The 24,151-nt window shown below is 35.7% G+C and overlaps 2 protein-coding genes across 2 annotated transcripts; one reads left to right on the top strand and one right to left on the bottom strand.

Annotated features, from left to right (window-relative positions):
• Window positions 1-998: 998 nt before the first annotated feature.
• On the bottom strand, window positions 999-4,167 carry LOC125261335 (nuclear factor 7, ovary-like). Its single transcript, XM_048179913.1, has 6 exons — window positions 3,743-4,167; window positions 3,512-3,607; window positions 2,031-2,261; window positions 1,931-1,953; window positions 1,731-1,849; window positions 999-1,535 (listed from the first exon to the last, which is right to left on the bottom strand). Exons 1-6 carry the CDS (start codon window positions 4,136-4,138, stop codon window positions 1,042-1,044), a joined length of 1,359 nt encoding a protein of 452 aa, XP_048035870.1. The 5' UTR covers window positions 4,139-4,167; the 3' UTR covers window positions 999-1,041.
• Window positions 4,168-13,086: 8,919 nt separating this feature from the next.
• Window positions 13,087-23,646, top strand: LOC125261337. The gene is made up of 2 exons (XM_048179914.1): window positions 13,087-13,194; window positions 22,303-23,646. Exon 2 carries the CDS (start codon window positions 22,308-22,310, stop codon window positions 23,562-23,564), a length of 1,257 nt encoding a protein of 418 aa, XP_048035871.1. The 5' UTR covers window positions 13,087-13,194; window positions 22,303-22,307; the 3' UTR covers window positions 23,565-23,646.
• Window positions 23,647-24,151: the final 505 nt, after the last annotated feature.

Genomic DNA, 24,151 nt, shown 5'->3' on the forward strand with positions numbered 1-24,151 from the left:
CGCCAGAGCCGGAGTGTTAGCTTTAGCTACTATGAATTCGGACATACTACTACATACTACATATATACGTTTTTCATGTACTATATAGTAGAGTGGTATTCGATTTCGGACACAGCAATGATGGTAAGGCTGATTTATACTTCTGTGTCGGACTTACGCCGGAGCCTCTGCGCCATAGGCTATGCGTCTGTTTTCATTTATACTTCTGAGTCATTGTCCGCGTTGATTTGCATGTAAACCACTAGTAGGCAGTGTCTGAGGTAATGCCGAAGAAGCAGCTTGTCATGTACGTTGTCAGAGAAGCTTAAAAATAGAAACGGCAGATAAGCGGCAAATAGGTAACGACTTTTGTTGCAGTATGACTGTATGTGTCCTCTGAAACAGTGTTTTTCATTCCTATGGAAGTTGAAAATGCTTGCTTTTCTCCTATTGCTCCACGCCAGGTTTTTGAAGTGCACGTCAGATTACACCCCAGCTACTGCGTACACTTGATGCAGAAGTATAAATAAGCCTTTACTGAATAAAATTATGCACATGTGCAGTAAGCTGAATGCGTGCAAGGAACTAATGGTTTAAAAAACAAATCCTGAGTTTAAAGAGAAAGTTTAGCATTGTAAGCCCACTGAACCTGATCTTACCCAGGTTGGATTTGTCTGGTTTTGTCAACTATACACCTAGCTACTCTGAAACAGTGAAAACCTACTTGCACATCCATGAAATCTCTCTGCCAGCTGTAGTGTGACTAACTGTCCTCTTTGAAGTAGGATTTTACCCGACTCTTTTTCACCTAAATTATTCAAGAGTGCTGGAGAGGTTTCCAATCTAATCAGGAGTAAAAAGATGGCATCAGAGAGGAGGAGACACACTTTCCAACAAAGAAAGAATAATTGGCCTGATCAGGTAAATGAAAATTAGCCTGAAAACATGAATCCTAAAACGGTCTCTAATTGGTCTAACTGTGGTAAAAGTGCTAGAAAAACTAACTGATGACTGTAAAAGATGAAAGCAGCTTGATCCAGACCTACAGGTGTAAGTTAACGTTTACTGACTATTGAGTGGTAAGATCCTCAGAGGAGAAAAACTATCAAAGAATGGAAAGAGTGTGTCAGTGAAGGTGGTTGTGAATGTGTGTAGATGTGTGTTAGTTACAGGATCAGAGAATGACACCGTTCCTCTGTCATAGTCCAGATAGACTCTCACACGATCAAGATACTGTTTAACACGAAAACCAGGCCGTTCATACAGTCCATACTGATCATACTGTACACTCCAGACATCAGTATAGAAAACTTGTCCCTTCCTCTGGTTTGATGCTGTAGTTACTCCAAGACTCCAGCATTGACTTTGTTTAACCTCCACATCCCAGCAGTGTGTTCCTGAGTTAAAACCCTCTGAACCCAGAACACAGTAATAATCGTCAAATCTCTCTGGATTATCAGGAAGCAAATGTTTGTTCTCTCTCCATCTCACACTGGTCAGATCATCAGACAGGATGAGAGATGGATTTGCAGTGTTTGGATCCAGAATCACAGGAGCTGATGAGACACAATCAACAGCTGCTTTTATTCTGATGTTCATATAATGATCAAGAGTGAACCGACACAGATTATTATGAATTATGACACTCGTCCTGTTGATCAAACACATCAGAGATCTTAAAAAACTGTCAATCTTCCCCTATGGGTCATTTCCAGTGTGTGTGTACGAGCACAGATCTTCTCCAGACTCACTGTTTTGGACGATGTCCTGCATCTTCTTCCAGACTCTGAACTGCAGGTTGCCCAAGTAACGTGACACATGAATCAAAGCTTCAGAAGGCATCTGTGGATCCAGCTGTGAGATCTGGACTCTGGAAGAACATTCAGGAGTCAGAACTGCAGTGGCTTTGGATCAGAACCAGAGAGACCAGAGACACCAGCAGATCACTCACCTTTCCATTGAGACTGGAAACTTCTGCAGAACAAACACACCATTTATCATCAAGAACTCAATCAATCATCAATCCATCAATCAATGATGTGAAATCAGACCTTCAGAAAGCAGACATCATTGGCTTTCTTCATCTCCTCCATGTCTTTGATTGTGTGTGAAAGAGCTGAGATGTGTCTGTTCATTTCCTCCAGCTTCTCCTTCATCATCTGCTTCTTCTGCTCCTCTTCCTCCCTCAGTGCAGTGATTGTAGCTTCTTCTTCATCTCTGAGAAACCGATGAAGCTTCTCAAACTGCTGTTTAATCTGACGCTCTGTGTGATCAGCTTGAGACTGAAATCAAATCACATTCACTTCAATCATCTCAAAGATACAACTGATTCTGGAGCAGCATGAAGAGTGAGAGGGTAAATGTGGGTTAGTTAGCAGAGTAGTTTTAAACAACAGTTTTGTTTAATTAGATAATAATAATAATAATAATAATAATAATAATAATAATAAAAATAATATAACTGAACTTTTACTAAACAGTTGTCAAATATTTTTGATAGAAAATAATAAGAACTTTGACAATTATGGGCAGCTGGTTGTGCTCGACACATTATTGGTTATTTAATTTTTATGTGAAAAAGACTAACAATAAGAACAAGATCTGACAATTATAAACATGATAGAAATTAACTAAATGTAAAATATTTTCACCTAATTAACAAAACTTTCAAAAGTCAAAAACAACTTGTCTTTACTATATGTATTTGTAGTGGGAAACATAATGATGATGATACATACAAATGACAAGTATTGACAAAGCAAAGCAGGGCATATTCAATCAGTAGTTCGTTCAGTGGGTCCAACCCAATGAAACACTCTTGATTGCATGAATCACTGCTATTGGGTAATATCATGGTCTGACTCATTTTTCAGAATGACTGGTATGCAGCATGGCAGCTTACGTGAAAGGGATTGTCATATGCATACTCTACTTTAACTTGTTTGTCTGTCTCTGACTCAGGGGTGTCTACTGTAATTATCATATGAATAGACCGATACCGTTTAAGAAAGTCATATACTTCTTCATCAGCTACTACCCCACTAACTGAGTTAGGGATTTTCACACTGATGTTTGAACTACTTCCATCACGAAGCATGGTCTGGTCTGTGGTTATTACTTTTATATCTGCCTTGACCACTCCTGGCTGACTCGCCAAATTTATGCAGCACTTGCATCCTGCAATGCAAATACTATCCACTGAACCAGTTCAAGACTCGAAAGGAGTAAGAAGGAAGATATAAAACTTATACAGGAGACCAGAGGTTGAATATAGAAACTTGAAGGATTTTGGTGAACCAGAAATTTGACTCAGTAAATGAAAGTGAATGACAGCAATTTTTTTTTTTTCAAAAACACAGATAATATTAAGGCGTAATTAGTATATACTATTTATATAGTATATACTATATACTATTTATATAAGTACATGCTTCTGTGTTTCAGTCAATAAAGGAACATGTAATTATGTCAGATAAATCACTTCAGCTGTTCTAATCAAACTTGTAAATATGTCAAAAGTATCAGTCCTCACCTTGATGTGTTGAACTGTTTTCTCAAACTCTCCTTTAATGTTTTCTTTGTGCTTAAGTTTCTCTTGTAAGGACTTCAGTGCTGTATTGAGCTCCTCCTGCAATATAAAGAGAAAATCTATGAGACACCAGAGATTTCTGTAATACGTTTATGTGTGTAATGCATAGTATGAGCAAAATTAGACATTTGTTAATTTATGATAAGCTTTAATCCTCAAAAATAAATGTCTTACCTTATATGATGAAACCACTTCACCGATGGGTCTGAATGTGTGATTGACGTGTTTCTGTGAATCTCTGCACACTAAACACACAGGCTGTTTGTCCTCCAGACAGAAGAGTTTGAGTTTCTCACTGTGTAAACTGCAGATCTCCTCAGATCCTGATGAACGCCTCTCATTTCTCTCCTTCAGGAACGACTCACACAAGTTTTTTAATGCAAGGCTAACTGGAGGATCATCTCTTGAGGATCTTCTCCTGCAGACAGGACACTCCTGAGTTTCCTTGATTCTCCAGAACTGCTGAAGACACTCTTTACAGAAACTGTGACTACATGATAAAACAACAGGATCCCTGAAAATATCACGACACACAGGACAAATATAATCATATTCAGCTGGTGAATCCATTTTCACTGTTTGAGCTCCAGCAATCACAAGTGTAATGTCACTTTCTGAACAACGACAAGAATCACAAAGATCTGCTATCTGATCAGAAACAAACTTCTCATAAATATTTCTTGAAAGTGTTTCTCTTCATTCTTCTTTGATCGATGATTCCTTTTTGATTATGTCTTGAAATTAAAAAAGGCATCAGTATAAGTGAAGTGAAGTAATGAGTCAGTCTCTTCCTGGTAAATTATGTAATAGGGTGGACCAGTTTCTGATTATCTTTAGGTATGTTGTGCAGTGCAGCAGGTCAGACAGTAATATCAGGATTTATTCAAGTTCATGCCAAATAAGTGCATTCATAATGGACACAGAGAAAACGTATACTTTTTGGGGTGTACTCACTTGTGTGGCCAGCGGTTTGGACATTAATGGCTGTGTGTTGAGTTATTTTGAGGGGAAAGCAAATTCACACGGTTATACAAGCTGTACACTCACTACTTTACATTGTAGCAAAGTGTAATTTCTTCAGTGTTGTAAAGGTCAACTTGTTATCATCAGGTGTCTTCAGTAATCAAGCAATCATCACTTAATTAAAGGGATAGTTCACCCAAAAATGAAAATTCTGTCAGTAATTACTCACCCTCATGTTGATACAACCATGTAAGTCTTTCTTTCATCTTCGGATCACAAATTAATATTTTTGTGATTAAATATGAGCGGTGGAATACTCCTCCATTGGCTTTAAGGGGGCCCAAACTTGTCCGTCCAGAAAGTCAGTGAAGAAAATGTTTAAATAGTCCATGCCACTACAGTGGCTCAACCGTACGTTTCTCAAGCAACGATAATACTTTTCGTGCGAAAAAAACAAACAAAAGAACGACTTTATTCAACTATTCATTTTCTCTCTTGTAGGCCTCTGACGTTAGTTCACGAGAGCTCCATGACGCATGCGCGAGAACTAAACTGACGACGGTCTTCTTCTACTACTACTTGTTACTGGCTGCTCACTCCTTAGGAGTATTACCGCCACCTAGTGTTCAAGATGAAGTGCTGGCATAGCCGGAAGCGCTAAACTTTGTTTACAAGCAGGTGAACGCGCGCGCTGTATGTAAAAACCATTATTTGTAAATATGTCGGCAGATTTTGACGTAGATGAAGACTTGAATTTTTTTAACCAACCTTACTTATTCGAACCTGAATACACAGACATTGAAATGCAAGAGATGGAAGAGGCTGCCGCTGCAACACAGCCACAGTCTCAAGCTTCCGAAAGATAATTCACTGTATCATGTATTATGTTTTTTTTAATTTAATATATAGCCATATACAAATAAAGACAAAACTAAATGAGTGTATCATGACTTTAACAATTACCACATACTGCTTCCACTTACCTTGTTGGTCTGTATAAACAAGTTGGGCACAGCTGTTGATTTCAGTAATCTTTTTGTTGAACTGATTTGAAGTCGTCTGGAGAGAAATGTTCACTGCACAACTTCATGTGCTTGACGAAATTAATCGGTAAATTAACATCCCGTTGAACAGCCAGCAGCCATAGATTCAGTCGCTCACGATCATTTGATGGGAAACGGTGAAAGGTAAGCCGTTCATTTTGTGGCAATGTTAAGGCACCTTTACGTTTACTCGTTAGTTTTTCACGATTCGGACATCCAGGAAATGCACACTTTCTAACCATTGTAAACAATTACTTAGAGCGAGACCAAAAGCACGATCAATGTCGAATTCAATAGCTTACATACAGCGCGCGCGTTCACCTGCTTGTAAACAAAGTTTAGCGCTTCCGGCTATGCCAGCACTTCATCTTGAACACTAGGTGGCGGTAATACTCCTAAGGAGTGAGCAGCCAGTAACAAGTAGTAGTAGAAGAAGACCGTCGTCAGTTTAGTTCTCGCGCATGCGTCATGGAGCTCTCGTGAACTAACGTCAGAGGCCTACAAGAGAGAAAATGAATAGTTGAATAAAGTCGTTCTTTTGTTTGTTTTTTTCGCACGAAAAGTATTATCGTTGCTTGAGAAACGTACGGTTGAGCCACTGTAGTGGCATGGACTATTTAAACATTTTCTTCACTGACTTTCTGGACGGACAAGTTTGGGCCCCCTTAAAGCCAATGGAGGAGTATTCCACCGCTCATATTTAATCACAAAAATATTAATTTGTGATCCGAAGATGAAAGAAAGACTTACATGGTTGTATCAACATGAGGGTGAGTAATTACTGACAGAATTTTCATTTTTGGGTGAACTATCCCTTTAACCACTTAACACTGCTTCAGTGTTACTTTTAACACCCTGCTGATGGTTCCCATATGAACACAAAGTGGTATAATTTAACACCGGGGAATTTACTGTGCAAGAAGATTTTTAAGTATTTAAATAGACTATATTAAAATGATCTAACTCTAAGTTAAAACTCTAAAACTTAAGATTAAAATTCTATTTTTTTTTTTGTAAATTTCTATTTTTTTTTAATAATGGCATTTTTTTTTCAAGAACATACAGTTCTTGAAACTTTTCTAATTTAACATATCAATACTCCCAGTTTAATATTTGAAAACATGCTTTGTCATAATTCTAATAGAAATACCAAAAATAATCACAGCAAATTCACTAATCTCAATCCTTTTATGTTGTTTTCTTCCTGTTTTCTTTTTTTGCCACACACTGTGTACACATTTGCCAGTGTGTACATTGGCAATCAGAAAGGCGAGTTGGGAGAAATCACATGAGATGCAGTTTGAACTTTTACCCTAACCAGTCTGAGTCCAATAAACAATTCAAATAAGGCTTTGCACTTTGGTGTAGTTGGATATGGTGGTAAGTATACAAGGTAGTATTCCACTGTAAACAACCATGCATATGTGAGTAAAATAGATGCTGGATGATACATGAATGTTCACCGACTCATTTTTTTATTTCAGAGAGCTAAATTTATTATCATTTGGACACTAATTTGATGCCAAAAATAAGCATATGAATCTCAACAATGGTGACATGCTGCAATGAATGCTGGAAACCATGGATGAGTTTAATATTATGGTAGCTCCCAGAATGCATTTCATCATGACGCATGTCACCATTGTTGAGATTCATAGCTGATTCTTGATGTGTCTAAAAAGGTTTCAAAAAGTAAGGTTTCAAATTTATTTTTGTGTACAAAGTGCTGTCAATTGATTAAAAAACTAATTAATTGCACAGTTTTTAATATTTTTATAATTTAATATTTTCACAGTTACTCTGCAAATTAATGTAGAAACAACTTAAAGACAGCATCTTTTAAATATTTGTTTAATGGCATCTTTTTATGAATGTCTCTATGAAATTGATTTTTTTTAAACATTAATTATAGACATTCAGCATTACAGTATAACTAAAACCTATCAATTTCAACATTTATTAGGCTTAAAAAATAACTTAATTTAAGTGAACTTAAAACAATCTTCACACTGTAAAAAATAAATCTGTAAAATAATGGAAAAAGTACTGGCAGCTCATTACCTAGATTTTCAAAAGCTGTTCTACTCATAAAGGTAGAAACTATGACTTAGACATACAAACATCATGAATCAGTGTATGAATCACAACAATGGTGACTATCAAAAAGTATGCTGCAATGCATTCTGGGTGCACCAATCAAAACTCATCTATGGCTACCAGCGTGCATTGTGGCATGAATAAATTATGAGCTGAATTGCCTTAGGCAAGGTAAGGAAAGTTTATTTATATAGCACGTTTATACACAATGGTGTACAAAGTGCTTTACGTGAAAAGGAAACAAATACATAAGAACAAAAATGGAATGCAGAAATAAAGTAACAAAAAAGCAGAGAATACCCCTGTCTGAAGAGTCAGAGAGTTTCGGTCAGAATATTATGTATTGTCTGTCATTCTCTGCGGTTTTCTCTAGGCGCCTAAATAATCTGTTGCATTTTTAAATAATCTGTCTCCAATAGATCAGATTTTTCATCTGAAATCGCCCAGGTAGAGCTCTAGGACTGCCCTCAGTCCACGCTCTCTGTAGTCTACAATGGATTATTAATGTCCCACATTAGTCACCACAGAGTTTCAACCATCATGGATCACTCCAGACTCAACTTTAATTTTTGTCTCTTACCAGAGAAATTTGAAATTTAAAAAGTCAGGAATAAAAATATTATGCATAAAAAATGTATATAAAAAAATGAATCAAACAGTTAAAAATATATTTAATAAAAACAAGAAAAATAATTAAAAGAGTACATATAAAATAAAATGCAATCAGTTCGGATGCAGCAGTGCTTATTCAGCAAATGCATAGGTAAAAATATATGTTTTGAGTCTGGATTTGAATGTGGCTACTGTTGGAGCACACCTGATCTCTTCTGGAAGCTGGTTCCAGCTGCGGCTGGCGTAACAGCTAAAAGCAGACTCTCCTTGCTTTGAGTGAACCCTTGGTATTTCTAAATGACTTGATCCTGATGATCTGAGTGATCTGTTAGGTTTATATTCTATGAGCATATCTGCAATGCATTGAGGTCCTAGACCATTGAGTGATTTATAAACAGTACTTTAAAATCAATTCTAAATGCAACTGGAAGCCAGTGCAAGGACCTGAGGACAGGTGTGATGTGTTCATGTTTTCTGGTTCTGCTCAGAATCCTGGCAACAGCGTTCTGTACGAGCTGCAGCTGTCTTATGGTCTTTTTGGGAAGACCAGTGAGGAGCCCATTACAATAATCCACCCTGCTGGTGATGAAAGCATGAACAAGTTTCTCTAAGTCTTGACTGGAGACAAAGCATCAATTATAAAAAATTTTTTTAGATGACAATATGCTGATTTAGTTATTCCTTTTACGTGACAACTGAAACTAAGGTCTGACTCTAAAATCACACCAAGATTCCTGACTTGATTTTTAGTTGTTTAACACCTAAAGTGAAGGTACACAGTCATAGCTGTTATGTATCTTTGTAACTCATTGTAAGCCCTCTTTTGAGGCACCCGCAAGCACACAAACCCCTCCCCTCACTTGCTTGAATATGGTTTAGAGAATGTGAACTTGGCTACATATGTCTTTACATCTCAAGAATGCCACTCATTGACTTAGGTAAATTATCTTTTTCCACGTGGAATGTGAATTAGTTGGGACAACCTATTAAAAGGAAGAAGGTGGTGGCTTTTCTTAAGCGTAATAAATTGGATAGTATTTCTCCAAGAGACACATCTTGCTATGCAGGAAGCTGAAAAACTTGGCAGGGCATTTGGCGGTTACATGTTTTGCAGTGAAGGGTCAAGTAATAGTAGGGGAGTTATAATATTAATAAAAAAGCATTTACAATTTAGATGTATTAAACAAATGAAAGATAAGTCCGGAAGAGTTACTATGGTTTGGGCTGAAATACAGGGGCAGAATTTAATATTGGCCAATATCTATGCGCCTGTTACAGCATGTGCTGGAGAGATGAGGCGAATACGGAGATCCACAAACAATAGGCTTTAATAATAATACTGGAATATAGAACAACGTAACACACATAAACACACCATAAACACAACAGAGAACGGACAGGGAGTGAAGGGAGTGAGTCCATTATAAAGGCAGTGCTGATGAGGAAGTCCAGGTGCAGGTGATCCGTGATGATGGGGAGAAGACGAGGGAAGTGAGTGCAGGTGTGGAGACAAGAGGATCATGGGAAATGGAGTCCGGGAGACAAGGGATCTGTGACAGCGCCTAATATTGACGACCACATTTTTTTTATAGATTTAGAAGCGAAGTTGCGAGCTGCTGTGAATTATGAGATTGTGTTGGGTGGAGATTTTAATTTGTTAATGGATCCACTCTTGGACCATAGCAGCCCAAAAGTGTATAACACGCCTAAAGCGAACTTGTCATTACTGTGTCAATCTTTCGGCCTCATAGATATTTGGAGACTTCTGGATCCACATGGAAGGGACTACACCTTTTTTTTTGGATGCACATAAAATTTTCTTTAGAATTGACTTTTTCCTTTTATCAAAATCACTTATCCCTTCTGTCATCGCATACAAAATTGGAAATATCTTAATTTCGGACCATGCTTGGGTATGTTTAGAGATGAAGCCTTATATAGAGAGGAAAAAATCATATACATGGCGTCTTAATACATCTCTCTTACAAAACCCAGTATTTCAACAAATGTTAAAAACAGAAATTCATGGGTACATAGAAACAAACTGGCCATCAGTATCCTCGGTGGGAGTGGCTTGGGATGCTTTTGAGGCAGTTATTAGGGGACTTATCATACAATTTGCGGCGCATTCCAAGAAACTTAAAGCACAAGAACTTTGGAGTTGGAAAATAGCATTAAAAGGGCTGAAACAAAGATAAAACGTCAAGTGACACCTAGTGGTCTTCGAGAATTAACTTGAAGAATTAACTGAAATATAGATATAACACCATTCTGTCTCAAAAAGATTGAATCTTTGCTATTCAGGACAAGACAGACATATTTTGAGTCAGAAGATAAAGCAGGAAAACTTCTAGCTAATTATATCAAGCACAAGGAGTGTTCTTCCATTATTCCATCTGTCAAGTCTTCTAGGTGAGATATATTTACTACTGCTACAGATATAAATAATACATTTAAAGAATTTTATATAGATCTTTACAAGTCAGCATCATCATCAACCGATGAGGATATTAGCAGATTCCTGGAACCGTTAGATCTCTCTAAACCATCAAATGATCAGAAGCAACTTCTTGACTCCGATATAACTCTAGAGGAAGTGATTGAGGTGATCAGAGCATTGCCTACAGCAAAAGCTCCTGGTCCAGATGGTTTAACCACAGATTTTTTTAAGGAACACGTTAAAGACCTCGCTCCTTTAATGCTAGAAGTTTTTATGGAGGCATTTCAAAGGGAGGAGTTACCACCAACAATGTCACAAGCTCTAATTAGTCTTATACTTAAAAAAGATAAGGATTCAAGTGACTGTAAAAATCTTGTCAAAAATCCTGACTAATGGTTTAAATGAAGTTATATCATCACTTATACATGTGGATCAAGTAGGGTTCATTAGCGACCGTAGCTCTTCTGATAATATTCGTCAGTTTATTGACATCATGTGGTCAATGAGGGAGGAACAGACCCCAATTGCAGTCTTCTAATTAGATGCGGAAAAGGCATTTGACATGATGGAGTGGAGGTACCTTTTTAAAATTCTAGAAGTCTATGGGTTTGGAAACACGTTTATAAGATGGATTAAATTATTGTACAAACAACCGGTAGCAGTGATAGGATTTTCCTGGCATTGTAGCAGGGGGACAAATACACAAGCTTATGCTTTATGCAGATGACATTTCATGATTTGTCTCTGATCCTGGTAGGTCTATACCATGTCTCCTTAGAATAATTGACATTTTTTCTAAATTTTCACGTTATAGGGAGATTGGTCTAAATCAGAAGCCTTTGCACTGACTGCAAAGGCTTGATCCAATGGCCTAAGATATTTAGGAATTCTATTTTCCCCAAATTTAAATGGTTTTCCCAAAATTTAAATTTAAATTAGCTCTTAGTGAGAGCTAATTTTGACTCCTTAATGAAGAAGATTTCCTGCGATATAGATAGATGGGCTCCACTCCATATGTCAATGGCTAGAAAGTCAATGTAATTAAAATGAGTTGTACGCCAAAATTGAATTATTTATTACAATACAATACAAATCCCAATACACACACTGCTTTACTACTTTAAACAGTTTGACAGAATATGTAAGGATTTTATTTGGAATGGTAAGCGTCCTCGGATGCATTCTAATAAGTAACAGAGACATGTTGAGAAAGGTGGTTTAGGCCTGCCTAATGTTTTATTTTATTATTATGCTTTCACTCTCAGACACCTGGCTCATTGGTCACTTCTGCCTGAGCGAGCTCCCCCTTGATGACGAGGAGTGGCATGGAATTAAAAAATGTCAAAATGGCATATAGAGATTCAAAAATACACAAGTTTAAGATAGTTCACCATTTTTACTGGACCCCTTAAAGACTGTTCAGCTTGGGTTAAAAGATACACCATATTGCTGGAGATGTAAGACTTAGCTCATGGCCTCTGGTTTTGTAAATTCAGGATTTCTGGAAAAGGGTTCATGAACACATTTGTACTGTTTATACTCAGGTTTCACTATGTTCTCAATTGTTTATATTAGGTGGGTGGACAGACAGTGACAAGAGACAAACACATAAGATAATGGGTACAAACCAGTTTAATGATTGGCAGACAAATAATTTTTAGGAGCTGGAAGTCAGAGGAGGCCCTTCCTTTCAGGAATGGATAGTAGAACTAGGTAGAGTGGCTGCATTTGAAAATATGTCTTATAGACATATATGGTCCAGATATGTATCTTATCTGGAAAAGGTGCAGTAATAATTTTGTGAGAGAAACATGTTCACATGTTCATGTTTTATCATTCATTCATTCATTCATTTTTATTATTTTTATTATTATTATTATTATTATTATTATTCTTTTCTCACCAATATATGCTGGAAGTTATACTTATTGTATTGAATTGTATAGCCAAGTTGTGACCTTAAGCTGTAGTTGGGGATTTCTTGGGAGGTGTTGATATTGGGGTGAAAATGTTGATTTTGTACAGATGCATTATGTTGCATTCTGAAAATTGCCTGAAATCAATAAAAATGTTAATAATAAAAACAAAACAATCAAGAGTCAAGAGCCTAACTTCAACATAACACTGATCAGCATAATGGTGACTTCAAACCTTTGTTCATCTTTGTTCACCAGCTAATCAAGGTCTAATCAAGGTCCCAATGCCAAGACCTGTGTGTACCAGACTGTGATCTTTATCATGAAAATCATGTGATGTTTTGGAAAGAGAGTTCAGAGGTCTGATATCTCTATAACGTAAATATTCTTTCTGATTGGATGATACGCATCATGCGTAACACAAGTACACTTATTTAAGCACACAATGTAGTGACAAAATAATACAGCAAAAGAATTGAATAAAACAAGACACATCTTTTATATGGTATCCAGCAGAAAAACTCAGTTTGCTGTTTGGAACATTGATTTCCACAGGTTTGATTTTTTTATATTTTACATTTATTCTAACAATTTAGGGACATTTTAGCAATGTTAAGTCTACTGGAACATAAGCAGAACAGAGCTTAGAGGGGTTGGGGGCACTGTCATTTTACATTTTACATCCTAGTATGTACATTTTAATATAGTGCTAAGTTAGATGCCAGATACAATATATTTTATTTTAGGCTTAATTTATATGGAAGTAATTCAGTAGCAAAACCCGAGAGGTTGCTGATTTGAATTTGAGAACTTGTAGTATTAATATTTGTATTTGTAAATTGAAATTTACAATCACTGCCCTGACGCGAAAAGCTGAATGTTTCGATTTGCACACGCAGACAACAATCAAAACATCCGTGTTACGAAGTTGTAGTTGCAGATTAATAGTTACAAATGTGTAAAATGGCATTCACAAATACAAAACGACAAACACAAATGTGTGAGGCATATTTACTTTTGCTCTTTACTTCAGTTTCGCTGTACAGCTTCAAGTCGGCACTTACAGCCTCTCAGATCTGGCAGTACAAATTCAATTTCTGGCGCTTTGACTTTTGCTACTCTTATTGCGATATTCCTGGTGCAAAACTGACTTGTGCACTTGAAAGCAGATGTGAGAGAGCAGAGAGCGGGGGAGAGGGAGGGGAGGGGAGGGTGAGGGGGGTTGAAGCCGTTTTATTGGTCGATGCCTGACCAATGAACAACGCCAGCCAGTGCGGCATTTTTATGCATATGTATGAGACAATATTTTCATTAAAATATCATTAGTTTTAACGGGGTTTTTTATTACAGTAAAAGATTAGTAAAGTCGTTTATTGGTTAGAGTCAGCCAATGAAATGGGACGTTTTGGTGGTCCATGTAGCAGCCTTTCATCGCGATGGAGGCATCGAGCAATTCCAGGGTAAGTTTTTCTTTATAATACTTATTAAAACAGATTCAAAATAAAATAATTTTTCCTTTATGTATCTATAACGTTACCTTCACTACTGTTAGTGAAGGTGGAATGCGTTAGGTGGTTCTGTAACTTTTATAATCATCTTTTTCATATAATATGTGTATTGATTAAAATAGAAATAAGACAAGATACTCCGTGACCCATGTGCAATATTTTTCTAACAGAATAATTACCCTGTGCCATGCATGTGGGGTGGGTTACTACTTGATAATTAAAATATTATTGTTGTTGTTATTGTTGCATTTTACGTGAATGCAACTTATATTGTTTTCTTTCTACAGGAGCAAAATTCAGAAATAGAACGTGCTGTAAGGAATCTGCTGGGCCTCATCCGAAGGCATAGCAACATAAGTTGCAATAATATTTTAATTATCAAGTAGTAACCCACCCCACATGCATGGCACAGGGTAATTATTCTGTTAGAAAAATATTGCACTTGGGTCACGGAGTATCTTGTCTTATTTTTATTTTAATCAATACTCACAATGTTTAAAATCACTGATAATATAAATATACTTCTAGGCCTATGTAACTATAAAATTCATATTATATGAAAAAGATGATTATAAAAGTTACAGAACCACCTAACGCAGTCCACCTTCACTAACAGTAGTGAAGGAAACGTAATAGATACGTCAAGGAAAAATTATTTTATTTTGAATCTGTTTTAATAAGTATTATAAAGAAAAACTTACCCTGGAATTGCTCGATGCCTCCATCGCGATGAAAGGCTGCTACATGGACCACCAAAACGTCCCATTTCATTGGCTGACTCTAACCAATAAACGACTTTACTAATCTTTTACTGTAATAAAAAACCCTGTTAAAACTAATGATATTTTAATGAAAATATTGTCTCATACATATGCATAAAAATGCCGCACTGGCTGGCGTTGTTCATTGGTCAGGCATCAACCAATAAAACGGCTTCAACCCCCTCACCCTCCCCTCCCCTCCCTCTCCCCCGCTCTCTGCTCTCTCACATCTGCTTTCAAGTGCACAAGTCAGTTTTGCACCAGGAATATCGCAATAAGAGTAGCAAAAGTCAAAGCGCCAGAAATTGAATTTGTACTGCCAGATCTGAGAGGCTGTAAGTGCCGACTTGAAGCTGTACAGCGAAACTGAAGTAAAGAGCAAAAGTAAATATGCCTCACACATTTGTGTTTGTCGTTTTGTATTTGTGAATGCCATTTTACACATTTGTAACTATTAATCTGCAACTACAACTTCGTAACACGGATGTTTTGATTGTTGTCTGCGTGTGCAAATCGAAACATTCAGCTTTTCGCGTCAGGGCAGTGATTGTAAATTTCAATTTACAAATACAAATATTAATACTACAAGTTCTCAAATTCAAATCAGCAACCTCTCGGGTTTTGCTACTGAATTACTTCCATAAATTTATGACTCTAGATAATCTGTATTTTTTTTTCTTTTCTTTTTTTTTTTAGAGAGAGATAGATACAGAGATCACGGTTCTCCCATGACTCTGAAAACAAAACATTAGACAACCAAACTAAATGATAGGCCTAGGTTCTGACAAAATGTTCTATTTAATGTTATAAATGAGTAGATTTATGTCTAAATGTTATAAATGAGTCTGTTAAAAATGTGTATTAATAGAAATGAATTCATGATGCAAAAAAAAAGTTTAATGAAATTAATGAATGAAGACTTGTTTCGATTGGTTTTTGAAAGAATTTCATATTTGCCACTTACAGGCTGAACAGTACACATTGTTTTAAAATATTACAAGTTGTCGGTTCCGTGATTCATGACAATTAGAATAATAAGACACTATGTAGAGCTGTTACCAATCAATTGAAATCACTAACAATAAAAATCATCTTTACATTGCAGAGGTGGAACAAAAGTTGCATCTCAATTGGTACAATTACAAATGCACAAATAATGTTGAGATTAATGTTTAAAAAAAAAAAAATCAATATCACAATATCACAGCCCTCTTTCTTGTGACATTGCTTAATTATATGTTATAATATTAATATCAAGATCTTATACTTTCCAATCATATCTTGAATTTTGTGGGCATTTGTATTAAATTTACTGACATTTTTGACACAATCCCCTTGTTGATTTCTGACCCGGCACAACAGTAACAAAATAAATAAAAGTAGAAACAAGTTATTGATTGCATTTGAAGCAGGGAGTTTTACATCCAATCAAATGAATGATGTTAACAAAGACAATGCAATGGCAAACTAGCAGAGGTGGGTATAGAGTATCCAAAAACTGTACTCAAAGTAAAAGTAAAAGTAATAATCTTAATAGTTACTTGAGTAAGAGTAAAAATTTATCCACTGAAAAACTATATATATACAGTTGTAAGAAAAAGTATGTGAACCACTTGCAGAATCTGTGAAAATGTGAAAAATGTTAACAAAATAAGAGAGATCATACAAAAATGCATGTTATTTTTTGTTTAGTACTGTCCTGAGTAAGATATTTTACATAAAAGATGTTTACATTTAGTCCACAAGAAAACAAAAAAGCTGAATTTATTAAAATGACCCCGTTCAAAAGTATGTGAACCATTGATTTTTAATACTGTGTGTGGTTACCTGATGATCTATGACTGTTTTTTTGTTCCTTGTTTGTCCTGAGCAGTTAAACTGAGCTCTGTTCTTCAGAAAAATCCTCCAGGTCCTGCAGATTCTTCGGTTTTCAAGGTTTTTTTGCATATTTGAACCCTTTCCAGCAGTGACTGTATGATTTTGAGATCCATCTTTTCACACTGAGGACAACACAAAATAAGAAAAATGTGCCCAAATTTTTCTTATTTTATTGAAATATCATTGCTTTTCATTTAGTACTGCCCTCCGGAAGCAACAGAAAATACTTGCATGTTTCCCGGAAGAAAAAATAAGTACAATTTACCTTGATATTCAAATTCAAAAGTTTTCACCCCCCGGCTCTTCATGCATCGTGTTTCCTTCTGGAGCATCAGTGAATGTTTGAACCTTTTTTAACAGTTGTGTCTGAGTCCCTCAGTTGTCCTCAAAGTGATAAAATGGATTGCTTAAACTGAAGAATCTGCAGGACCCAGAGGGGGTTCTTTCTGAAGAACAGAGCTCAGTTTAACTGCTCAGAACAAACAAGAGACTCATGAACACCATCACAAAACAAACAAACAAACAAACAAACAAACAGTCATAGATCATCAGGTAACCACACACAGTATTGAGAATCAATGGGTCACATACTTATGAATGGGGCCATTTGAATAAATTCAGCTTTTTTTTTTCTTGTGGACTATATGTAAACATCTTTTATGTAAAATATGTACCAAATATGTACCAAGGTTGGATTTAATGCAGATAAATGCAGTAAAAAGTAAAAACAGCACAGTAAAAACAGTAATATTGTGAAATATTATTACAATATTACAATAACTATTTTAAAATGTTTTAAAATGTAATTTATTCATCATTACTCCAGTCTTCAGTATCACATGATCCTTCAGAAATGATTCTAATATGCTGATTTGCTGCTAAAAAAACAGCAATCATTCTTTTTCTTTGTATAATAATAACATATACAGTTACATTTGAAAGAAGAAAGAGAGAAAACTTTTTACATGTGATCGCGCTCATAACCGCTGAAGATAAACAAGAAGATAAACAATGATCAAATGCACATTGACGGATCTTCTTCCGTCTGTACTCCAAAATGTAATGAAATGTATATTTCTGCAGGCGTGTGTAAACTGGTTAATGGTATCAATGCAAAGGCGTTCATTTTCAAGACGAACAGGTCGCCGGCGCCACCACTGCGTAACCGCGGGGGTTCATTTCATACTCTCTGAACAATGGTAGATTATTTAACATATAAATTAATCTATAGAAGGGTGAATTAAGGGGGATTGGGACATAAGGTCAAGTGGGACAGTGTAACTATATAGAATTTATTTTCTCACCTGATGAGTGAAAATTAAACTTTTTTTGCTGAGCCCTAGCTGTGAGACCACATAATTAAAATGGGATGCCCTCATTGGTCTAACATCATGTAGGTGGGTGGGGCATGCATCAAACAGGAAGTTGACCTTGAAATGCATCAACTGAGGAAAATGACATAAGCTTTTGGTTGTTTTAATAATAAGGTCCAAAATTTTTCACAGATACTATATTGTAACTTTTGATATAAACATGAACATAATGCACTACTGCTACAAAATAAGTGAAAAAAAATGTTAATATAATGTTTCTATTTTCAGAATTAGGTTGTTTTTATTTTGTCCCATCCACCCAAACACAGTATACTTTTGGGTGATTGGGACAGTGCTTAAATGCTTTGCTAATTAAGAAAATTATTAGCCTTGCAATAGAGAACTATTATATATGCTCTAAATCAGGCGGAAATTCAAAAACTGTCCCAATCACCCTTAATTCACCCTATGTCCAAAAAAAAAACAAAAACAAAAAAACGGTAAAGAAACGCTACATACTTTGTTATTGTAGCGTAGGCTAATCTGTTTGGTTGTGAAATGTCAGCTATTGGCTGTATGAATTGAAGTCAAATGAAATAGATACCTGTGGAATGGTTCACAGACAGCATACGTAGTTCAACTAATAAAGATCTTCATATTTTTTTGAAATATGAAAACAATATTTTTTTGCAGATCTTTGCAGATTTGCTTTTAATTGATGTCGATCCACTGCCACTTCATCCAACACTCCCGAGTGAGAAACTGCTTCAGACGATTCAGTGCGTGCAGGAACTGAACAAATCATTCAACTGATTCACAAACAAATTTAGACAGTTTTGCCAACTTATTTGAACAGAATCAACTCAAAAGAGCGATTCATTTGTGAATGGGGCATCGTTCATGAAAAAAAGAGACAGCGCGCTTGGAATAAACTACACATTTCTTAATGTAGCCTACAGTAAAATAAAGTAACACGAGGAACGTTGCCCAGCGTAGCGAAGTAAAAGTACAGATTTTTCATTACAAATGTACTCAAGTTAAAGTAAAAGTACCCACATTTAAATCTACTCTAAAAAGTACAAATTTCTAGCTAGTACTTATGTAAATTTAAATGTATGAAACATTACATCAACATTATGTGGTTTAAAACACTAAAGAACTGTGCTATATTTGACAAGCGCTTGCTGAGCTCATTTGTCTCTGGTTCAGCGCCAGCCAAAACACAAAAGCATCGCTGATCGTGCCGGTGTGATTTTACACTCCAGTGATCAGCCTAGAGTGATCACAACTTAAGTCTTTCCAAGTCAGAGGAATCAAGCACAAGTCAAGTCATTGTTGTCAAAGTCTATGTCGAGTTGAGTGACAAGTCATCAAATTTGTGACTCAAGTCTACACCCCTGATAATAACTAACAAACAGACGTATGCAAGTTTCTGGTGTAAGAGTGAACTCTGATGTGATGCAAATACAATCAGGTAGCTTTTAAAAAGTTGTTCTAATGAGAAAACTTTCATTTAGACACAGACATCAAGAATCAGCCTACACTCTAAAAAATGCTGGGTTAAAAACAACCCAAGTTGGGTTGAAAATGGACAAACCCAGCGGTTGGGTTAAATGTTTGCCCAACCTGCTGGGTAGTTTTATTTAAACCAACTATTGTTTAAAAATTGTTATATGGCTAGCTTAAAATTAACCCAAAATAGTTGGGAAATTAAAAACCAGATGCAATTAGAGGCAACAATAATAGACAAAAGGTGAATGTTTATTAATACGCTTTAATATTTTATTAATATAAATGTAATAGTTTAATAGTTTATTAATATACATTTATTAATAAGCAATTTAATAAATGTTTATTGTTTAATAAATATTCATTGAACATTAATAAATGTTAATTTCCAACATACTTTGGGTTAATTTTAATTAAGCAATACAGTAGTACAAAAGTAAAGTACAAAACAATAGTTGAGTTAAATAAAACTACCCAGCAGGTTGGGCAAACATTTAACCCTACCGCTGGGTTAAAACAGCCCAATTGCTGGGTTTGTCCATTTTCAACCCAACTTGGGTTGTTTTTAACCCAGCATTTTTTAGAGTGTATGAATCTCAACAATGGTGGCAATTAAAAAGGTTTTATGTTGCAGTGCAAATTAAATGTGGCAGTGCATTCTGGGTGCTACCAATCAAAACATCCATGCTCCCATCATGCATTGCAGCAGGAATAATTATGAGCTCAGTTGTGTTACTAATTTATTTTATTCTTCCTATTATCTCTTACTTTTGCTGTTTTATGTGACATAAAAGCTTTTGAGCTTGTTTTGTGATGTTCGGAAATTATCTTTTTATCTGAATATCCTGTTTTTCACCAGCATTGAGATTCAACTAAAGCAAACACTAATCTCTGTAATGGTGATTTAAAAATTGTGACTTTCTCCTTTAATGATTCTTCTTGTTAAAATCAGATGCCTTCAACAATGTTCAACCATCACTCATTTATTCACTTTGCCTGTGTCTCAATGTGCATACTAACTATCCATCCTAAATAGTATGTGACATTAATAATATTCAATACTATTTAGGGTGGATAGTATGCAGGGTTAGTTCTTATTAACTTGAACATCACTTCAGTGTTAATTTTAACACTCTTAAGTGTGGACTCCTGTTTTCTTGTCCCTGTTTAAAAGCCAATATAAACTGAATCCATTTAGTTAACATAAAATAGGTATCGTATGCGAACTGAACTGAGCTGGATGATGACATTACTGTTGACTCCAGTGCTAATATATAGATAAATTAACTAAATTAATCACTATTGATTTTTACAACAGAATGAATCAATACTGAATTTACTTAAGATGGACAATGACACCATTTTCTTTAAGAGCTGCTGTGCAGCCAAAATTATACATCAGTTATCACTGTAAAGCTGCTTTGACAAAAACTGCTCTATATAAATAAACATGACTGGACTTGACTTGTTTCATTTTTAAGCTTAGAAACTCAGCTTTTTATTGCATCTAACAATTTTCATAAACTCCTAAGAAGTGCTGAGTGAGAAGTATCTCTAATCTGGAGTTTACTGACCATGGGCTCCATCTAGCTGTGAAAAAAAATGAATAATCATATTTTTCAAAACTACTGATTTAATAAACATAAAATAGATGTCGTTTAAAAGCTTGAGCCTGAACTTTACAATGCATGTAGCCAGTTCAATTAACTCCTAAGTAGTGATGAGTTATTTGTTGATAAATAGAAAAAAAAAATGTTTTTCATTCATTCAATCATAATTTGTTTAACTAAAACAAATATGTAGATTTCACATGGCATTTTTACTCAGAACTTCATGAAACATGCACAGATCGTAGAAAATCATTATTTACAGCAGATTCTCACGATTAAAATAAACATAATCCATTGCACTGATAATGAGATAGTGTAACAATTTTAACAACCTTGGTTCTAAATGCTGTAACCTTTGATTACTTTATGCCATCACCACAAAATCTGATCCAGATGCAGCTTACATGTAGGAGAACTTCACCAAAAAAGGATTTTTCTCTGATCTTATTTTCTTCCTGAGTTGCATGTCAAATAATAAAAATATTATATATGTTTTGTCTTTTATCAGCAGTTTCACAGCATGAAAATGTCCAAATGTAATACGTTTATATTTTCAAAATCTTTAAAGAAATTCTATCAAATAATACCTACCTTTTGTCTCTCCTTGCTATAGTTTTGGAGTTATGAATCTTTACTTTTGTGTGTGTCGCTCAGAGAGAGAGAAAAAAAATGCCTAAAAAATGCCTTCCGGTCTTAAAGGGATAAGCAGCTTGTTATTCAGACTTGAAATCAGATTTAATTAAATTATTTTAATTAAAAATAATACCAAATTATTTTTGTGTTAAATCAAAACAATTCCATTAAGTATAGTATTTTTTTAGCATAGTGTTTTTTTTTTTTTTTTGTCTAACAGAACTATTATTTTTGTTTAAATGTAACTTTTTGTGTGTGTGTGTGTGTGTAATGTTTGCAGTTACTCATTTGAATGGTTAATTTTATAAGGAGGTCATTTGATTAATTCTAACTCGATTAGAAATGTTGTTTAATTGAATTAATAAAATTGCTTGTAATCTGTTGCCACAATTTTATACATTACAGTGTACACCATGTTGCCTCTTAATCTTCATTTTTTTCCTCTTTACAGAAAGAATGGCACATCTATGCACCTCTCTCGTGTTGCTCTGTTTCTTCTGTTCAGTGTGGCCAAGTGATGGGTTGATTCACTTTACTTATCTTGGAACAATGTGTGAAGAAGACTGCAAGCTTGTGGGTCATGAGTACAAGTGTAAGTCTACTGATAAAGATGGAAATGAATGGTTAATGTACTGTTCACCTGAAAAAAACAAAGACTACTTGGGTAGAGGATGCGGTCAGTGTGGGAAGGGTGGAGAAGGTTACTATTATTGCAAACCTGGTCCATTTTCTTGGGGATATTGTGGCCTGATGACAGATAAGAATATCTATTATGGATCTAAGACAGGAGCGATGTGTCATGACAACTGTTACCAAGTAGATCACGACCACTTTTGGTGCGATACTGCACAGGGAAAAGATTACTGCTCACCACTTCTATACAGAGATTACAAGGGCAATCAGTGTAAAGAAGACAGTCCATGTAGGAAGCGGGGTCAAAACTATAACCAGTGCCAGCTGGAGGAGGGAGGCTGGGGATACTGTGGGCTTGTGGAACCAAAGATGTTTCTCCATCGGTCAAAGAGAGATCAGTTTTGTTTAGATGAATGCCAATATCATGAGAGTGGTGATTACTACTGGTGCCACACTGACGATAGCTGGGACTACTGCTCTCCAGATGTGGATGTAACATATAAAGACAAGCCGTGTCGCTCAGATCACCCCTGTGGCTTACACGGTAAAGGTTACAACTGGTGCTGGACCTCAGGGTCAGATTATGATTACTGTGGGCCCGTTGATTCTGTAAAGTGTTTTTATGTCACCTCTCAAAACCAAAACAAAGGAGACCTAAAAGACAGAAAACTGATATGCGCACAGGAGGACAGAGCTTACAAGAAAACAATCACCTTTACTGTGAAGCCAGCTCCTAATGACATCGCTGATGGCAGTCAATGGAAAAGCGAGGCACAAAGCTTAATCAGGCGCTGGGACAATGCGTACCTGGACAAGGCCCACTCAAATCTGATCTACTCTGATAATCTCCGTATAGACATGGAGGGCATTATCAAGCTCAACAATCAATCCTACTATGACCTGCGGATCCATGTGAAACGGGGGCCTGGTAGAAGCACCACTGTGTCTCAGATCATCGTGCCTCGTGGCGTTCCTGAAAACTACATGCGCAGAGCCTTCCTGGAGAGCTTCAGGCACCAAGCTCGAGTTTTTGTTGAGGCTGAATCAGACGTAGAGCTTATACTTATAAAAGTATATTAGACCTACTACAGATGTAAATCTATAAGCTTTTTGCTGTACAACACAAATACTGAGCAGAATAAACAAACTCATGAAAAATGTCTTCATGTGTAAGACTTTCCATATGCAAGGTTCACTTTAAAACTATTGATTGACAGATAAGGGTCTAGAAAAAAAAAAATCTAGAATGACAGATTACTGTTATAAATGCTGATAATTAAAACACAAAATTTGCTCAATTGCCAAAAAAAACCCTTCAAAACAGAAGTAATACATTAATATAACATATTCTTTTTAAAGGCACAAAGATCTTTTTATTAAAATATCCAAAAATCACTAGACCAGTGTTACATATTTTGTTGACTTGTGTACTTACATTATCCCAAATGTTTCCAAGAGAAATAAGCAATTTTAACTAGAGTACCGACCGTTCCTAATTCTATTAAAAGTGTACTTTTTGTGTACTTCAACTGAGAGAAATATACTTTTTAAAAAGTGCACTTGCAGATAATATAATATGATTAAAATTAAAGGCCACTTAAGTATACTTAAGAAGAGTACACTTTAATGACAATATTTCTTAACACACTTAAAGGATTATTTCATCT

The sequence above is a fragment of the Megalobrama amblycephala genome, unplaced genomic scaffold, assembly GCF_018812025.1.
Source record: "Megalobrama amblycephala isolate DHTTF-2021 unplaced genomic scaffold, ASM1881202v1 scaffold399, whole genome shotgun sequence".
NCBI classification, from domain to species: domain Eukaryota; kingdom Metazoa; phylum Chordata; class Actinopteri; order Cypriniformes; family Xenocyprididae; genus Megalobrama; species Megalobrama amblycephala.